This window comes from Lutjanus erythropterus, chromosome 3 (genome assembly GCF_056507025.1).
Source record: "Lutjanus erythropterus isolate fLutEry1 chromosome 3, fLutEry1.hap2, whole genome shotgun sequence".
NCBI lineage: Eukaryota > Metazoa > Chordata > Actinopteri > Lutjaniformes > Lutjanidae > Lutjanus > Lutjanus erythropterus.
This window is the reverse complement of record NC_139319.1, coordinates 38,187,401-38,201,141: the sequence shown is the minus strand read 5'-3', so window position 1 is coordinate 38,201,141 and position 13,741 is coordinate 38,187,401. Positions and strand designations below refer to the sequence as shown.

The following is a 13,741-nucleotide window of genomic DNA, read 5'->3' as shown; positions in this document are numbered from 1 at the left end:
TTTATCCCACTGTGGAGGCATGTTGTGTGCAGTATTTGAGTCCAAAACAAATTTCCCTATGGGGGCAATAAAGTATATTGTATCATATCATATCGTATCATTTAGGGTGTTTTCATATGTGTCTTGTTTAGTCCGGTTCAAACAGACCGTGGTCCATTTGCCCATTTAGCTGTCAATCAAACCCTGGTATGGACCAAAGAACTGGACTGAGTCCTCCTAAAAAGGTGGGTCCCAGTACGGTTCCAAACGGACTTTGGTGCGGTGTGAAAGCAACCAAACACAGGATTTTATGATAGACGATGCAATTGTAGTACAATTTCAAAAGCTGAACTGCTAATTAATCATTCTGCTGATCATTAAATCTGCTCAGGAGGCAACTGTATAGTTGATCAGACATGCATATCCTATATTTATGAAATTCATTTAGTGACAAGTAAATACAAGTGCACAGATACTTTCCCTCATTAACAGGTCAAGAGTTGTTAAAACTGCCGTGCTGATGATAAAGTGTGTAACCGTCAGTGTTGGGCACGTTACTTTAAAAAAGTAATTAGTTATAGTTACTCACTACTTCTTCCAAAAAGTAACTGAGTTAGTAACTGAATTACTCTATAGTAAAAGTAACTAGTTACCAGGGAAAGTAACTATTTCCGTTACTTTAAAAAGAAGTTGTTGTATGTCAAAGAATTTGAAATTTTCTGAGCAGTATTCGAGTCAATTGAATAGAGAAGAACAGACAGGTAGTTGTGTTATAGAACCTTGTAATATTTATTGCACCTCACCAGCAACAGATTTATCCTACACTTGAAGTGCAACAAAAATAAACAGTAAACAATATAATAAAATAACAATCAGCAGTAAACAATATGAAGTGAGTTTAATAAATTAAATCTAACTCTCACAACCTGAGACAACTGGTCAAGTAGACATTCAGGTGTAGCAAACACAGAAACGTTAGCAAGCTTTGGAAAGCATTATCTAATTGAATGAGCAGGGACAAACAGCCTGGAGTCATAAGAAGTACGTGCGCTATTCTCGAACCTGAACGCACCCCAAGTCTTGGATGACAAATAAACAGAGCAGAGTAGACTCGCTACGGCTGGTAGTTTCTTCAATTTATTCAGAGTAACGCACCGCTTTTGACCGTCAGTAACGGTAACAGCGTTGTAACGGCGGAAAAAATAATTAGTTAGATTACCCCGTTAGTGAAAAAATAACGCCATTACGTAACGGCGTTATTTATAACGGCGTTATTCCCAACACTGGTAACCGTGATCCCACATTAATGCAACTGGAAGTCAAACATGAAAAAGATGGATGATGGGCAGATGATCAAATTGGACAAAAAGATTCCCAACCCTACATGTAATATATGCGTCATGTTTACTTTTAAACACAGCTACTTTTTGAGTTTTGGTGACGATGACTGAATGTGAGCAGCTGCAAATAAATACAATCTATCTGCACCTCCTGAATTAAAAGCTTCAAATTTTGACACATGAATAATCGTTCTATCATTGAATCGTAGCCCTCTGAATCCAAATTGAATTGTGAAGTATCCAGAGATTCCCACACCTGTCCATTACAATTAACACCACTGGCATTACTCAAGTAAAAGTAAAAAGCATTCTTCTGAAAACCTACTTAGAGTATTAGTTACTTTTTAACAGTTGATGCACTATCTGTAGCAGTCATTCAGTAAAAAGGGGTTTCTGTTTCTCCAAATGTTCAGTCTGATTTTCTCCCTACTCCTGTCACCTCTCCAAACCTGTGCCTGCTGCAGCCTTTTATGTTGTTTTTGTCTTTTTGTCCGTATGTTATGGTTTTCATTGGCCTGTCTGGGATAGCCTTATTGGCAACACAAATGGAGATGAAAGGTTTAGATATTAATTCAAATTGTACCCTGTGCTCAAATATAATTTTAAAAGCGACTAAGAAGATTACATAGTGCAAGGCATACTTAAGTACACTAAAATTAAAGACTCACAGTAATACTCAAGGTCAATAACAGTACCCCCCAAAACACAGTAATTTGAATAGTTGTAACTGGTTACTTTCATTTCAGCTTTTAGGCCTCTTTAAGAAACAATACTGTGGGGAAACTGAATGTCTGACAGTTCAAATTGTTTAGAAGATTTAGGTGATAAATGCCAACCATCCTGACCGACGTCCTTTATCCCCTACTGGTGTGTGTTGTAACTTCCTGTAAGAGGAATATAACCACACATGCAGCTTCAAGTGGTTTCTGACATATTCCTCGACATCACACTTACAAATGACAAATGATTTGTATATGTGATCACCAAACACCAAAAGAGAGAAGAGAGATTAAAACCTACCTTGCTTGATGACTTCCATTATCTGCACTGTGTAAATATCACTGGACAAAGCATCTGCAAAACTTTCCAGTCTGACTTTGTAAACTGTGGGGAGGAAACAAGTCGCAGATCGTGAGCTCACTTGCTTTTTCTTCTCATGCTTTCACAAACACACACACACATACTTACTCACACACTCACTGTCTGACAAGTACTCTTACCAAAATCTATTCGGTTGGTTGGTGTGATCTCACAAGATCTCGCAATGCGCTCATCATTTATGATGTTGCCCTTTTTCTGCATGCTACAGCTGTCTGGAAATACACAGTGGGCACAAAGTAAATACACAACTGATGACTCAAATGAACGAGCACACAAGTTTATCTGTTCACATGTTTGTGTAGCTGTTGTTCATTCTTCATGCCATCTCTGCCGCCACACGCACAAAACAGCAAATCATCCCTGTAGCACACCTGGGGCCAGTTTCACATTATTTTAGATTAGTCTGTAATGTTAGACTAGTCTTAATTTTGTCTGACTCAGGCTTAAGACCCATATTTCCATGGTAACAATCAATGCCACCAGCTTATCAGAAACATCAAAAAAAGACAAAAAAAAAAAACATGGCTCATAATTTGCGGTTTGCTAACATTGTTATGGAGAGGGCATCTTGTGCCATATTTTTATTTCTGTTTTGAACATCTTTGATGTACCTTTAAGCGGTGGGATTAACACTGTTTACCGTCACTGACATTTTTTTTCCATATCTGATTTTTTATTTTACTGGTAATTTCTAAGTAAAATCTCCTTGTAACTGTTGAGTTCCTCCAAAAGACACATATTTTCTGCTGGTGTAAAGGAAGCTGAGTGGTTGGCTGTGGTCACTCAGTCTGTCTTTTTTTTTGTTGAAAAAGGTTTTAATTTACCCTGAATTCATTGTACCAGTCTTACTGAACATGGTCATGAACTAAACTGCTTTGTGCAATGGATAAATTTAGATGCATCTAAAGTCTGACTACCTGTTATATGTAAGCCACAGCCAATGTCTTCCTTTGTGGAACCGGTGCCTGGGTTACATACCTTTGTGTACACACAAAAAGTGGAAATATACACAAGTCTGAAAACTAAATGTATCAATGCTCATGTATTAAACCAAAGACTTCAGACTGATAAACTCTAAGCACAATCCCTTTTTTTCACATAGAAAAAAGTAGAAATTTCAAATCACATTTTGCAAACAGCACAAATCCCATCATTTTTCCTGGACAACACTGGCCTTCAGAATACCATATCCTAATTACTAATGGGTCTGACTCACATTTCACCTGTTCAAGCTCAACAGTTTCGCCAAGCGCCATCATCCATAGTTGCTGTTATTGTGCCGGTCAAGCTTTCCATTCTCGTACTGCACATATGCTGCTTACAGCGTCAACGGTGGCAGATTCAAAATCGAAACTTGGAGTAACTTTTGGAAAACGAGGTCTTCAATTCTACAGGGATGTAAACAACAGTGGATTCTATTGGCTTAAATGATAACAAGCAGATTTCAGTGTAACTGGCTAATGTAAGCTAATTCTAATGTTTGAACTCCTTGAGTCAGCTGAAAAATCCAGCATACTTTTTAATGTTTCCATCTGACACACTTTAAAAAGAACAACCTTTAGAAAGTATATTAAACATGTAAAGTTATATGTATGTAAAGTTTGTACATGATATAACATTCCTAATAAAAGACTGAGGCTAAAGCTAGCTCTCTGGTAACATTGCTCAGATGGTGAAATACGACACATATGTATATGATACGAGGACAGACAGCTGGTCAAGCAGGCCTTGATATGGTCACCCAGCCGGATCAGCTGGGCCACAATCGCCCCAGGAAGAGAGCCGGGGTTAGAGCTAAGCTAACTTGTCTTAGACCTTTAATTCTGCTCCAGCTCACATCCTCATCCTTAATCCCCCCACATAATGAAGGCAGAGGTATCTACCACAGATTTGGCTGAAGGTTACTGCAGGTAGCGTTGGTTAGCTGGATGATCACAGCAGGCCTACAACTCCCTAGTTACAGTTGCTATTCTATGATTGGGGCTTAGCTTAGGGTCAATACATCAGACTGGCAATGTGCTATCCAGCTTGAGTTGGCAAGCCACGCCCCCCTCCTGGGAGAAAACTTACATCATATAATGGGAGAGAAGAAAGTGCTGAAAAGCTGCTGTGTAGCAGGTTGTAAAACAAATCAAACACACAAATCCATCACAATCTCTGGTTCCCCATCCTTCCTGGAGAGGAAAGAATGTCTGAGGCTCCAGAGAACGCTAATGTTAGCTTGAGTGTGAGGCTGCTGGAGTTCAGTCATAATCTTACAGTCCAGCAGCATCAGACTGTCGTCTCTGACTAAATCTCAACCTAGCTTAGATCAACAGGTTGTGTTATTTACGGACAATATTAGGCCTAAAGATACCTGGTACTTCACTATTAGCAGTGTCTTGCTACTGTGTTGGTTACTGATCCATGACTGAAGCAGCTTGACAGCTGACTGATGAACATTAATTTATTAAGATATTCTGAATGCTCCAGCCAAGGTCACAGAATAATTATTAGAAACGTCTAGAAAACAAAGGTCTGGTTATCTGCCTGACTTTGACGCATTGACAAAGCATTTCAATCACCTGTCCTGTTCTGGTATAATAGAAGTGAAGTGGGAGCATGAAATCTAAATGATCAACTCTGGGTGACCATGCACTCATATTTGTGCTTTAATTTCATCATCACATCCCCAGAAAGACAGTCTAAACATTTTCTTACTGTAGTGCTTCTCATTTTACTTATCAGGGCACCAACTGTGAACTGTGCACACACAGGTAACATTTGTGTGTTCTCAGAACTACAATAATATCAACTTTAAGATATACAGTATGAGTCTATGAAGCTCGGTTGTAAGTGTAGTCCAGTTGGTACTCACTGGATTGACAGATGTGGACTGTATCCTAATATTTCTATAAGATGTTCACAGTATGTTATTAGAATATGGCAACACTCTTTAGAGTGTATGGACCAAAAAATTGCAGCCTATTTTGGGACCAAAACCCCAAAGGTTTTCTGTAGACAAAAGTTAGAGTGTCTCCTCCTCCATAAACACAAAATATAACATGAAAAATAAAATGATCTAAAACAAACAAACAAAAAAACATGATTCTGTAACTGTAACAAGACTAAATGTAATTTGTTACTTCCACCACTGCTTCTACTGACTACACCCAAAGCAAAATCAAGGTATGATTTACATCTTTGAACCAAACGTTGCTGATGAGTTTTCATCATTTTGTTTACCTTCAGCACATCTGCATTCATTATTTGTACAGATCTTCATTAAGGTTCCATTTCTCCTCTCTGGGTGGTAGAATTTCACACACGGTGTCTCTGCAACAGGAAAGACAGATATTTGAATAACATTTTCAGTTGTAGTACATCAACAAACATACATCAATGTCTTCAAAATGTTCCTTTAATTTTATTCTTATTTTATAGGTGATGTGGTGTAAATTAAACTTAAACTTAAACTTAAACTTAAACAAATGATACCACAACACTGATGTGTACCAGAGCATGTGAGTGAAATGGAAATTTCTGCTCCTCACTCATGGAGCTGTTTGACCCCCTGACTCCCCTGCTCAAAGCCACATCAGGCTGCTCCTCTCATTATCACTCCATACTCAACTCAGATTTCATCCTGCTCCGCTCAAATTCCTCTCTCCAGAAAAGAAAAATCTGCATTGTAATTCAGCTTTACTTTAAACCACAACCCTTTTAGGCTAAAACCTTCAGTATACACGTGTCAACTGAAGCTTCTATGGTGCACTTCAGGCTTCAGATTTTAATTTCCAACACAACCGAACCAGCAGTATTTTAGGAAAAGGTTGCTATTCACATGTATCTATTTATTTCTTCACTACTATTACTGTTAATAATAGTTTATTTTGGTGATACAATATTGTCCCCTGAGGGGGATGTTTTTGTATTAAGGTAACAGGATCATTTACATCAGTGTCACTCTGACAATTCACATCAGTGAGGATGTTTTAGACAACAGCAGACAGCAAACTGAACACAGACACATGCTGAGGACATGCGGAGGGAGAGACAGCATCTGGACAGTTCATCATCATTTACAATAATATAGCGCAGTGACAGATGTTTCATGGAGGAGACGCACATCTGTCTGACAGATACACAGACAGATATTTTAGTCTGCAGTGTATAAATCACAGAACTGTACAGTAACATCAGGATTTATCATCAAAAAGCTTTATATCGATCAGCAATTCACTGACATGCTCCCCTCACTCCCTCCCTCCTCTCTGCTGCCTCTCTCTCCTCCTTCGTAGTTATGATTAATCAGCGTGGAGCAATTTAATGTTTAAAAGTGCACAAATTGGATTTGAAGTAAAAAAAAAAAAAAAAACACCACAGAACTGTAGAGGAACATGATTCATGATCATAAACTGTTTAAATCAAGTCAGCACATCTGTCCATATTCTCTCCATTTTCTCTCTCTCTCTCTCACCTCTCTCTCTGCTGCTCTCTCTACCTTTTTAAGTTATCTTTTTAGATTCCAGAATGAATCTTTACTGAGTGAAATGATGTCTTGACATTGTTTTTCTTGTATCACATTATTGCCATGTTAGTTTTACAGGGCTAGTACACCTGTGTGACTTCTCTGTTACTTTTTTAAAGTACTTCATGAACTCCGTTTTTCGAGCTTGCATCAGCCGAGTTTTGACAGAAAGTAGTGTGGGTGTCTGTGCAATGGGCACTTGGGCATTTGTCAGACTCATGGTGTGAGCGTTCTGTGCTTCATTCAACCCTCCCTGCTCGCTCCGTTCACATGCTCTGATGTGTGTTAATGACTATTTGTCCATTAGCAGACATCACTTTTTTAAAATAAATTGTTGAAGTTTTGAAAGAGAAATTCTTCCCTATTCTTGCTTGATATACGACTTCAGGCGCTCAACAGTCTGGGGTCTCTGTAGTCGTATTTTGCGCTTCATAAATGCACCACACATTTTCAGTGGGAGTCTGTAACTCCAAAACCTGCACATATTTTTCTGTGGTGAAGCTTTCATGTCCCCTAATGTGTTCTGTCTAAGTTTTGTATTGTTTGCATGTTTATTCCTTAGACTCATATTCTGGCCTATCATGTGCTTAGTCCCGCCTACAGCGTAGGCCTATTGGGTTTTGACCTGTCAATCAGTCAAGAAGTCGCAGCACTAATTGTATCCTTTTCGGTTGCTCCAGAGAGAGACGCAGGATGACAAGCGAGCAATTACCTTAGTTGAGTGACAGCCTTAGTTAGACCGGCATTATTCTGACAGTGAGAGCCGGTGTGCGTCCTTTAAGAAGTAAGTGTCCTTTCCTTTTGTAAATATTAATCAAAGTTGTTACACGTGTGCTGTGTGGTTCATGCTTATGTTGTTGTTAGCAGGGTTAGCCGTGGGTCTAAGCTCATATATATGTATCATGTGGCTATGTTAGCACGCAGCAATTAATGCCGTGTGTATCATGCAGTGAAATGCTGATTGTTGTAGGCAACTGCTATGTGTTCAGTACATAAATGCAATACATAAGAGACATTGCATGTTACAGTTTATTAGTTGTATGCTATTGTTGGTCAGTTATGATGTCGCTTAACATGTGATTTGGCAATATTGGGTGAGAGTATTAAGGAACACAGTACTAATACTCTTTGCAATATTAGTTATATGTGGAAATTATGCATGATGCTGTTATATCTTCTTGAGTAAGGCTGCAGTGTTGTATGTAATTCTTCGCATATAATTAATACTCATTTTATGTATTTTATTTTCTATGATTATAGAACCACACAACAAACTTGCTATCCACAATATAAATGCTGCACAGTGCGTGAAGTTTCCAATAAAGATAACATTCTTATCAATGCCCCACGGTGATTGCATTAATTCACCAGCAACCTAGTAGTGAAGCACACACCACCTTACAAATCTAACACTTTCAGCGTTAATGGGTCCTTTGCAGATGTGACAATTACCCATGATGTCACTGGCACTAACACACCACTATACCATCACAGATGTTAGCTTGCTAGCTTGTTAGCTTTTTAAGTTGGTGCTGGTAACAATCTGAATGGTCCATTTACTCTTTAGCCCAGAGGTCACAACATCCAATATTTTTGAAATCTGAAATGTGGACTCATCAGACCACAGAACACTAGGCTTGGGTGGTATCTATTTTTTCATTTCTTCATACCCTCCTGATATTTTAACTTATTTGTGTTAAACTTGTGTAAAACAGCTCAACTACACTGTACTTAATACTCCCACAATGTAGGCAGAAGAGATGGGAAACAACACAGGTATATGCAGGATCTTAACTTTGGTTTTGAGAAGATGCAGCCTTTATTTACTGACAAACTCAAACCTAATCTATAAATTTACAGCGCCATCTCTGGACATATTCTGCCAGAATGACAGCTTCGCTGCTCACCTTCCCCTCTACTCAGCATGCATTCACTGTTACTCTGTCACCACAGACAGTACCGTATTTTCCGGACTGTAAGTCACACTTTTTTTCATAGTTTGGCTGGTCCTGCAACTTATACTCAGGTGCGACTTGTATAAATTAAAATATATAATTTTACATGTTCTTAAATGTTATTTCACACTGACCGACATGACCAAGGAGTAAACATTACATACAGCAGCGAGAGGGCACTCTAGGCTTGTGACAGCTACCGGTATCTGCTACTCCTGTACCACTGAAAATTAATTTAAACATTAATTTAAAGGCAACTGAGAAAGAATTAACACGAATGCCCCCCAAAAGAAAATCAGATTCTGCAGATTACAAGCTGCAAGTAGTGAAATATGCAGCCGAAAACGGTAATCGAGCAGCAGAAAGAAAGTTTGGTCTGAGCGAGAAACTTGTGAGGGACTGGCGAAAAGCGGAGGTTACTCTTACTGCAATGAAGAAAACAAAGAAAGCTAATCGCAGGCTAAAAGCAAGATGGCCACAGCTGGAGGAACAAGTTCACAGATGGGTGCGTGAATAACGTGCTGCTGTGAGAAGCTTGTCAACGGTGCAGGTACGTCTCCATGCCCTGGTAGTTGCCAAGGCAATGAATATGAATTACTTTGCGGGAGGACCTTCTTGGTGTTACTGCTTCATGCAACGCAACCGCTTCTCTATCAGAGCATGGACAACGGTTAAAATAAATTTCCCAAAAAAATGCGACTTATAGTCCAGTGCGACTTATATATGTTTTTTTCTTCTTCATGATGCATTTTGTGACTGGTGCGACTTATACTCCGGAGCGACTTATAGTCCAAAAAATACGGTAATTAGTCCGCCCCTTACCCTCTGTGATACTCACTAAAGTTACACTCACAACAAAATACAACTCTGACCAGTCAGTAGTCTGAAGTGTTTGTTAGCTCACCTTTATCATCTGGACAAAATCCAAAAGAATCCAAAATGGGGCAGGGGCATTTTTCTTCTTTTTAACTTATCAGCCAGATAACTTTCTCCCCAAGATGTCATGTTTCTTCTTCTTATGAAAGCTATGTTTGTCTGCTCAGCTGTGCTGCCGCACAGAGCCTGACCCCTGGTGGCGTAAGCTGGAAACTACAGTACAGGATCTCCCCTTCAGTTTAATTAAAAGAGGAGCGTCTGTATTTATGATGGTATTAAAAATCATAGCATTGGGATTTCTTAATACCATGGTATAATACTTTCATACCACCCAAGCCTACACTACACTTTTCCATTTTGTGTCCGTCCATCTCAGGTGAGCTCGAGCCCCTGATGCATTTCTGGATGTTGTTGATATGACTTTCATTTTGCAGATTTGTAGATGCAGTGACAAACTGTTTGAGCCCATGTAGAATCCTTTGTGTGTTTTTAATGCAGTGCCACCTGAGGGGTCAAAAGTCACAGGTATTTAATGTTTTAGGACTTGCACCTTGTGTGCAGAGATTTCTCTGGATTCTCAAAATCTTTTAATGATATTACGGATTATTGATGGTGAAATCTCTAAAACAGTTTTGTGTTGAGAAACGTAACAACCTAACCATTATACTGTTAAACTGTGTGCAAATATTTGCCACACAGTGGTGAACCTCACCCCACACATGCTTGTGAATGACTGAGTCTTTTGAGGATTTCTTACCCAATCATGACACTGTCACCTATTACCCATTAACCTGTTTACCTGTGGAATATTCCAAAATGCTCAGAGCAAGTTGCAGGCATTCAAATCAGAATGACTGTATGTATGATTGTCTGTCTGATGTGATTTGTGTTTCCAAGTGTCTCTGAGACTCACGGTCATAGTATTCATAGACAGACACAGCAGCTGGTTGCAAGACGCCCACTTTCATCCTCTGATGGATCCTAAAAGCGATCTCCTCTGGTTCTGTGTGAGAAACCTGTTGAGAGATGTCCAACAAGGGTTCAGAGTGTGTGTGTGTGTGTGTGTGTGTGTGTGTGTGTGTGTGTGTGTGTGTGTGTGTGTGAGAGACAAATGACAGGTTAATTAAAGCTGTTTTTGGTCATGAAATGCATGTACAAAGTAGACAGGTGTCTTGCTTACAAACATTACAGGACACGTGCGTTCAGGAGACAAAGCGGCTTTGGTGGCTGGTCAACAGATTATAGTCAGGTATTTGAATAAAACCACCCCACGAAGTTTACTATTCAAATAAATGTTAGCTAAAATGAGCTAGCATGTACAATTCACTTTGCTCAAACTACCTGGTTTTTGTGGTTTTGGTTATTGAACCTGTTTAGCCTCGTCTTATTAACCATATCAGGAGCATGGTCACAACATTAGTGACAATAAGCTTATTAACTCAAAGTAAAATCTTATGTTATTTTATAAGTTGCCACATTTGAAAGAAATTTGAGACACATGTGACAGCTAGTTGGAACAGTGGGGAAATGGCTACACCAATTACATTAAATAGTAGGGATAGACCGATTATCAGTGTGTTAATTATCGGTGCCGATATTTGGCATTTTGACACATTTCGGCATCAGCCTTTTTTTTAATCTGACGGCCGATAAGAGATCAATTTAAAACTGGGTTATTTTGGCTCTGATGCAGCCGTGCCTCTCTGTCTGCAGTCACTACTCTGTCTCCAGCATTGTCCCACCCACAGCACCATCTGATTGGTTACACGCAGAGCCACGGCACGGGTAACAGCCAATCAGCAGTGAAAACTGGGCATGCACAGTGCTCACACACACGGCAGAAAGTAGAAAAAGTTTTGCGGAGTGGAGAAGCTCCGGAGAGCAGATATATGTTTTGAAGGTAAGTTAAGGCAGCAACATCCCAGTCCTTTACAACTCACAACTACTAGTAACGTTACTGTGAGCCCACTAACGTTACATAAACATAAGCGGCAGCTCTGCTCGCTCGCAGTCCCTCCAGACGTGTCTGTTAATCACTTGAAACAAGGTTACTGATAATATTGATATGGAAATAATCCGTGATAGTAGAAATATGTGCGTGTGAGTGAGAGAGAGAGTAAAAACCTAATGAACTCAATTAAGTCCAGTTTTATTTCAGGGAAGCACATTGACGTTAAGGCTGATTAGCTTTTAGCGTAACGTTAGACCACCGGTCCGCTTTCTCCTCCTCTGGCTCTAGACCAGAGGTGTCAAACGTACGTAATTACAGAGAAGACATTAATTTTAGGGTTGAAACCATTCCTAGAGTAATTCGAGTAATTTGATCACTAAAATCCGTTTAAATCCGAACAACTGTACGGCACACTGTGTTTCGCACGTGTGATTCTCTGACCCTGTCTGTATCTGATCTGTTGACTTTCTTCATCAGCAGGATGTTTTATAAAGACAAAAAGCCAAAATCTAACTCACATTCTGGGTTTTTCCATACATATTAATCTACCTGCGATCCAGTTTTCACAGCAGCAGAGAAGCTGCGTGTGGAGGAGACTGTTGTTAATGACGAGTTTATTACAACAGAAACTAACGTGATGGTTAATGACATCGACACCAACCAGATGCTCTTATAAAACTAAACAACTGTATAAGGAGGCCTAAACGTAAAACAGGAGAGTCTGTGTTTCTCTGAGAGAAACTTTCAGACCTTCTCACAGCAGAGTAAACAGGTGAGGGAGGAGAGGAGGGCAGACTGATCACTAATCAATCACTGATACCGTCGTCCTCTCGGACTGATTAAAAAAAATGCCAAAATTGGTGACAAACCAAACCTGGGTGTCCACACAAATAAAGTGTTTGTGTGAAACACTGCAGAGTGAAACATCGTGCTGTTTACAGACAGTCTGCTGTCTGTAGTTTGACAGAGAGACAGAGGGTCGTGTCTAGAAGGGAACCCTAGACCTGCGAAAGATCGCGCGAGTTTGATATTTTAGTAGAAATAACGAACACAAATCTCGTGAGAGTTGTGCAAATAAATAGTTACCTTCTGGACACGACTGAAAAAAGCTCCAAAAATAGAAAATCATGTTGTGTTTTTAATGTGGCGGGTCACCATCAATAAAACAAGATTCACTGAGTCACAGAGAGTCACTGAAACACTGATCACTGACCTGCTGTGATGGAAAAAATACTCACATTCTTTATTTAGGTATTTTTACATTGCGGTATTAGTGTTTTTACTTAATTACAATTTAAAAATTGTGCATGTTATTGTTTCCTTTTTTGAAAATTCAACATTTGTACTGCTTTTGTTGTACTTTCATGGTATTCTTATTGGTATTTTTTGATGACTAAATACAGACCTGCAAACACATAAGAGGACAAAAAGGCGACATGTTCATAAACCAGTCCCCTGTTGGGGGTCTGGGAGCGTCCTGCCATGCTGTGCTTGGTGCAGATGACCAGATAAAGAAATCAGTGACAACTTGAGGTCAGCCCATCCTCGAAAGTAGAAAAAACTTTGGAAACATTGCATTCGGAGCAGTCCAAAACCTGAACGTTTTGCTCACACATCTTTGGCCACATTTAATAAGAGCAACCAACACTGTAACATTACAGAACCAAACAAGGTGAAGCAGCCTTTAGTTTCTGTGCTCCCCACCTGTGGAACAAACTTCCAGAACATCTGAGGTCAGCTGAAACTGTCGGTTTATTTAAATCAGGTCTTAAAACATTACTGTTTACTGCAGCCTACCAGTGAAGTGGATACGTTACATATTTTTAGGATAATCTGTAGCTATTGTTTTTATATTTGTCTACTGCCGCTCTTGTTTTATGTTTGCTTCTCTCTTTATATGCATTTCTGTAATGTTTTAAACTATTTATTGTCCTGCTTTTAGCTTTTGTTTTTAATTATCTCAAATGCAATTTTAATGCTCTTTTATTGTTTCTAATTTAATGCATTTTCAAGTTCTGTAAAGCACCTT

At 39.3% G+C, this 13,741-nt stretch overlaps 1 protein-coding gene across 1 annotated transcript in view; it reads right to left on the bottom strand.

Annotated features, from left to right (window-relative positions):
- The window catches only part of LOC146330524 (complement C3-like), a 55,960-nt gene that overhangs the window by 4,272 nt on the left and 37,947 nt on the right, over positions 1-13,741 (bottom strand). Inside the window, exons 26-29 of the mRNA XM_084711527.1 lie at positions 10,675-10,777; positions 5,646-5,735; positions 2,540-2,632; positions 2,340-2,423 (exon numbers count right to left, since the gene is read on the bottom strand). Coding sequence (XP_084567653.1) covers positions 2,340-2,423; positions 2,540-2,632; positions 5,646-5,735; positions 10,675-10,777 — 370 coding nt within the window. The remainder of the gene's footprint in view (positions 1-2,339; positions 2,424-2,539; positions 2,633-5,645; positions 5,736-10,674; positions 10,778-13,741) is intronic.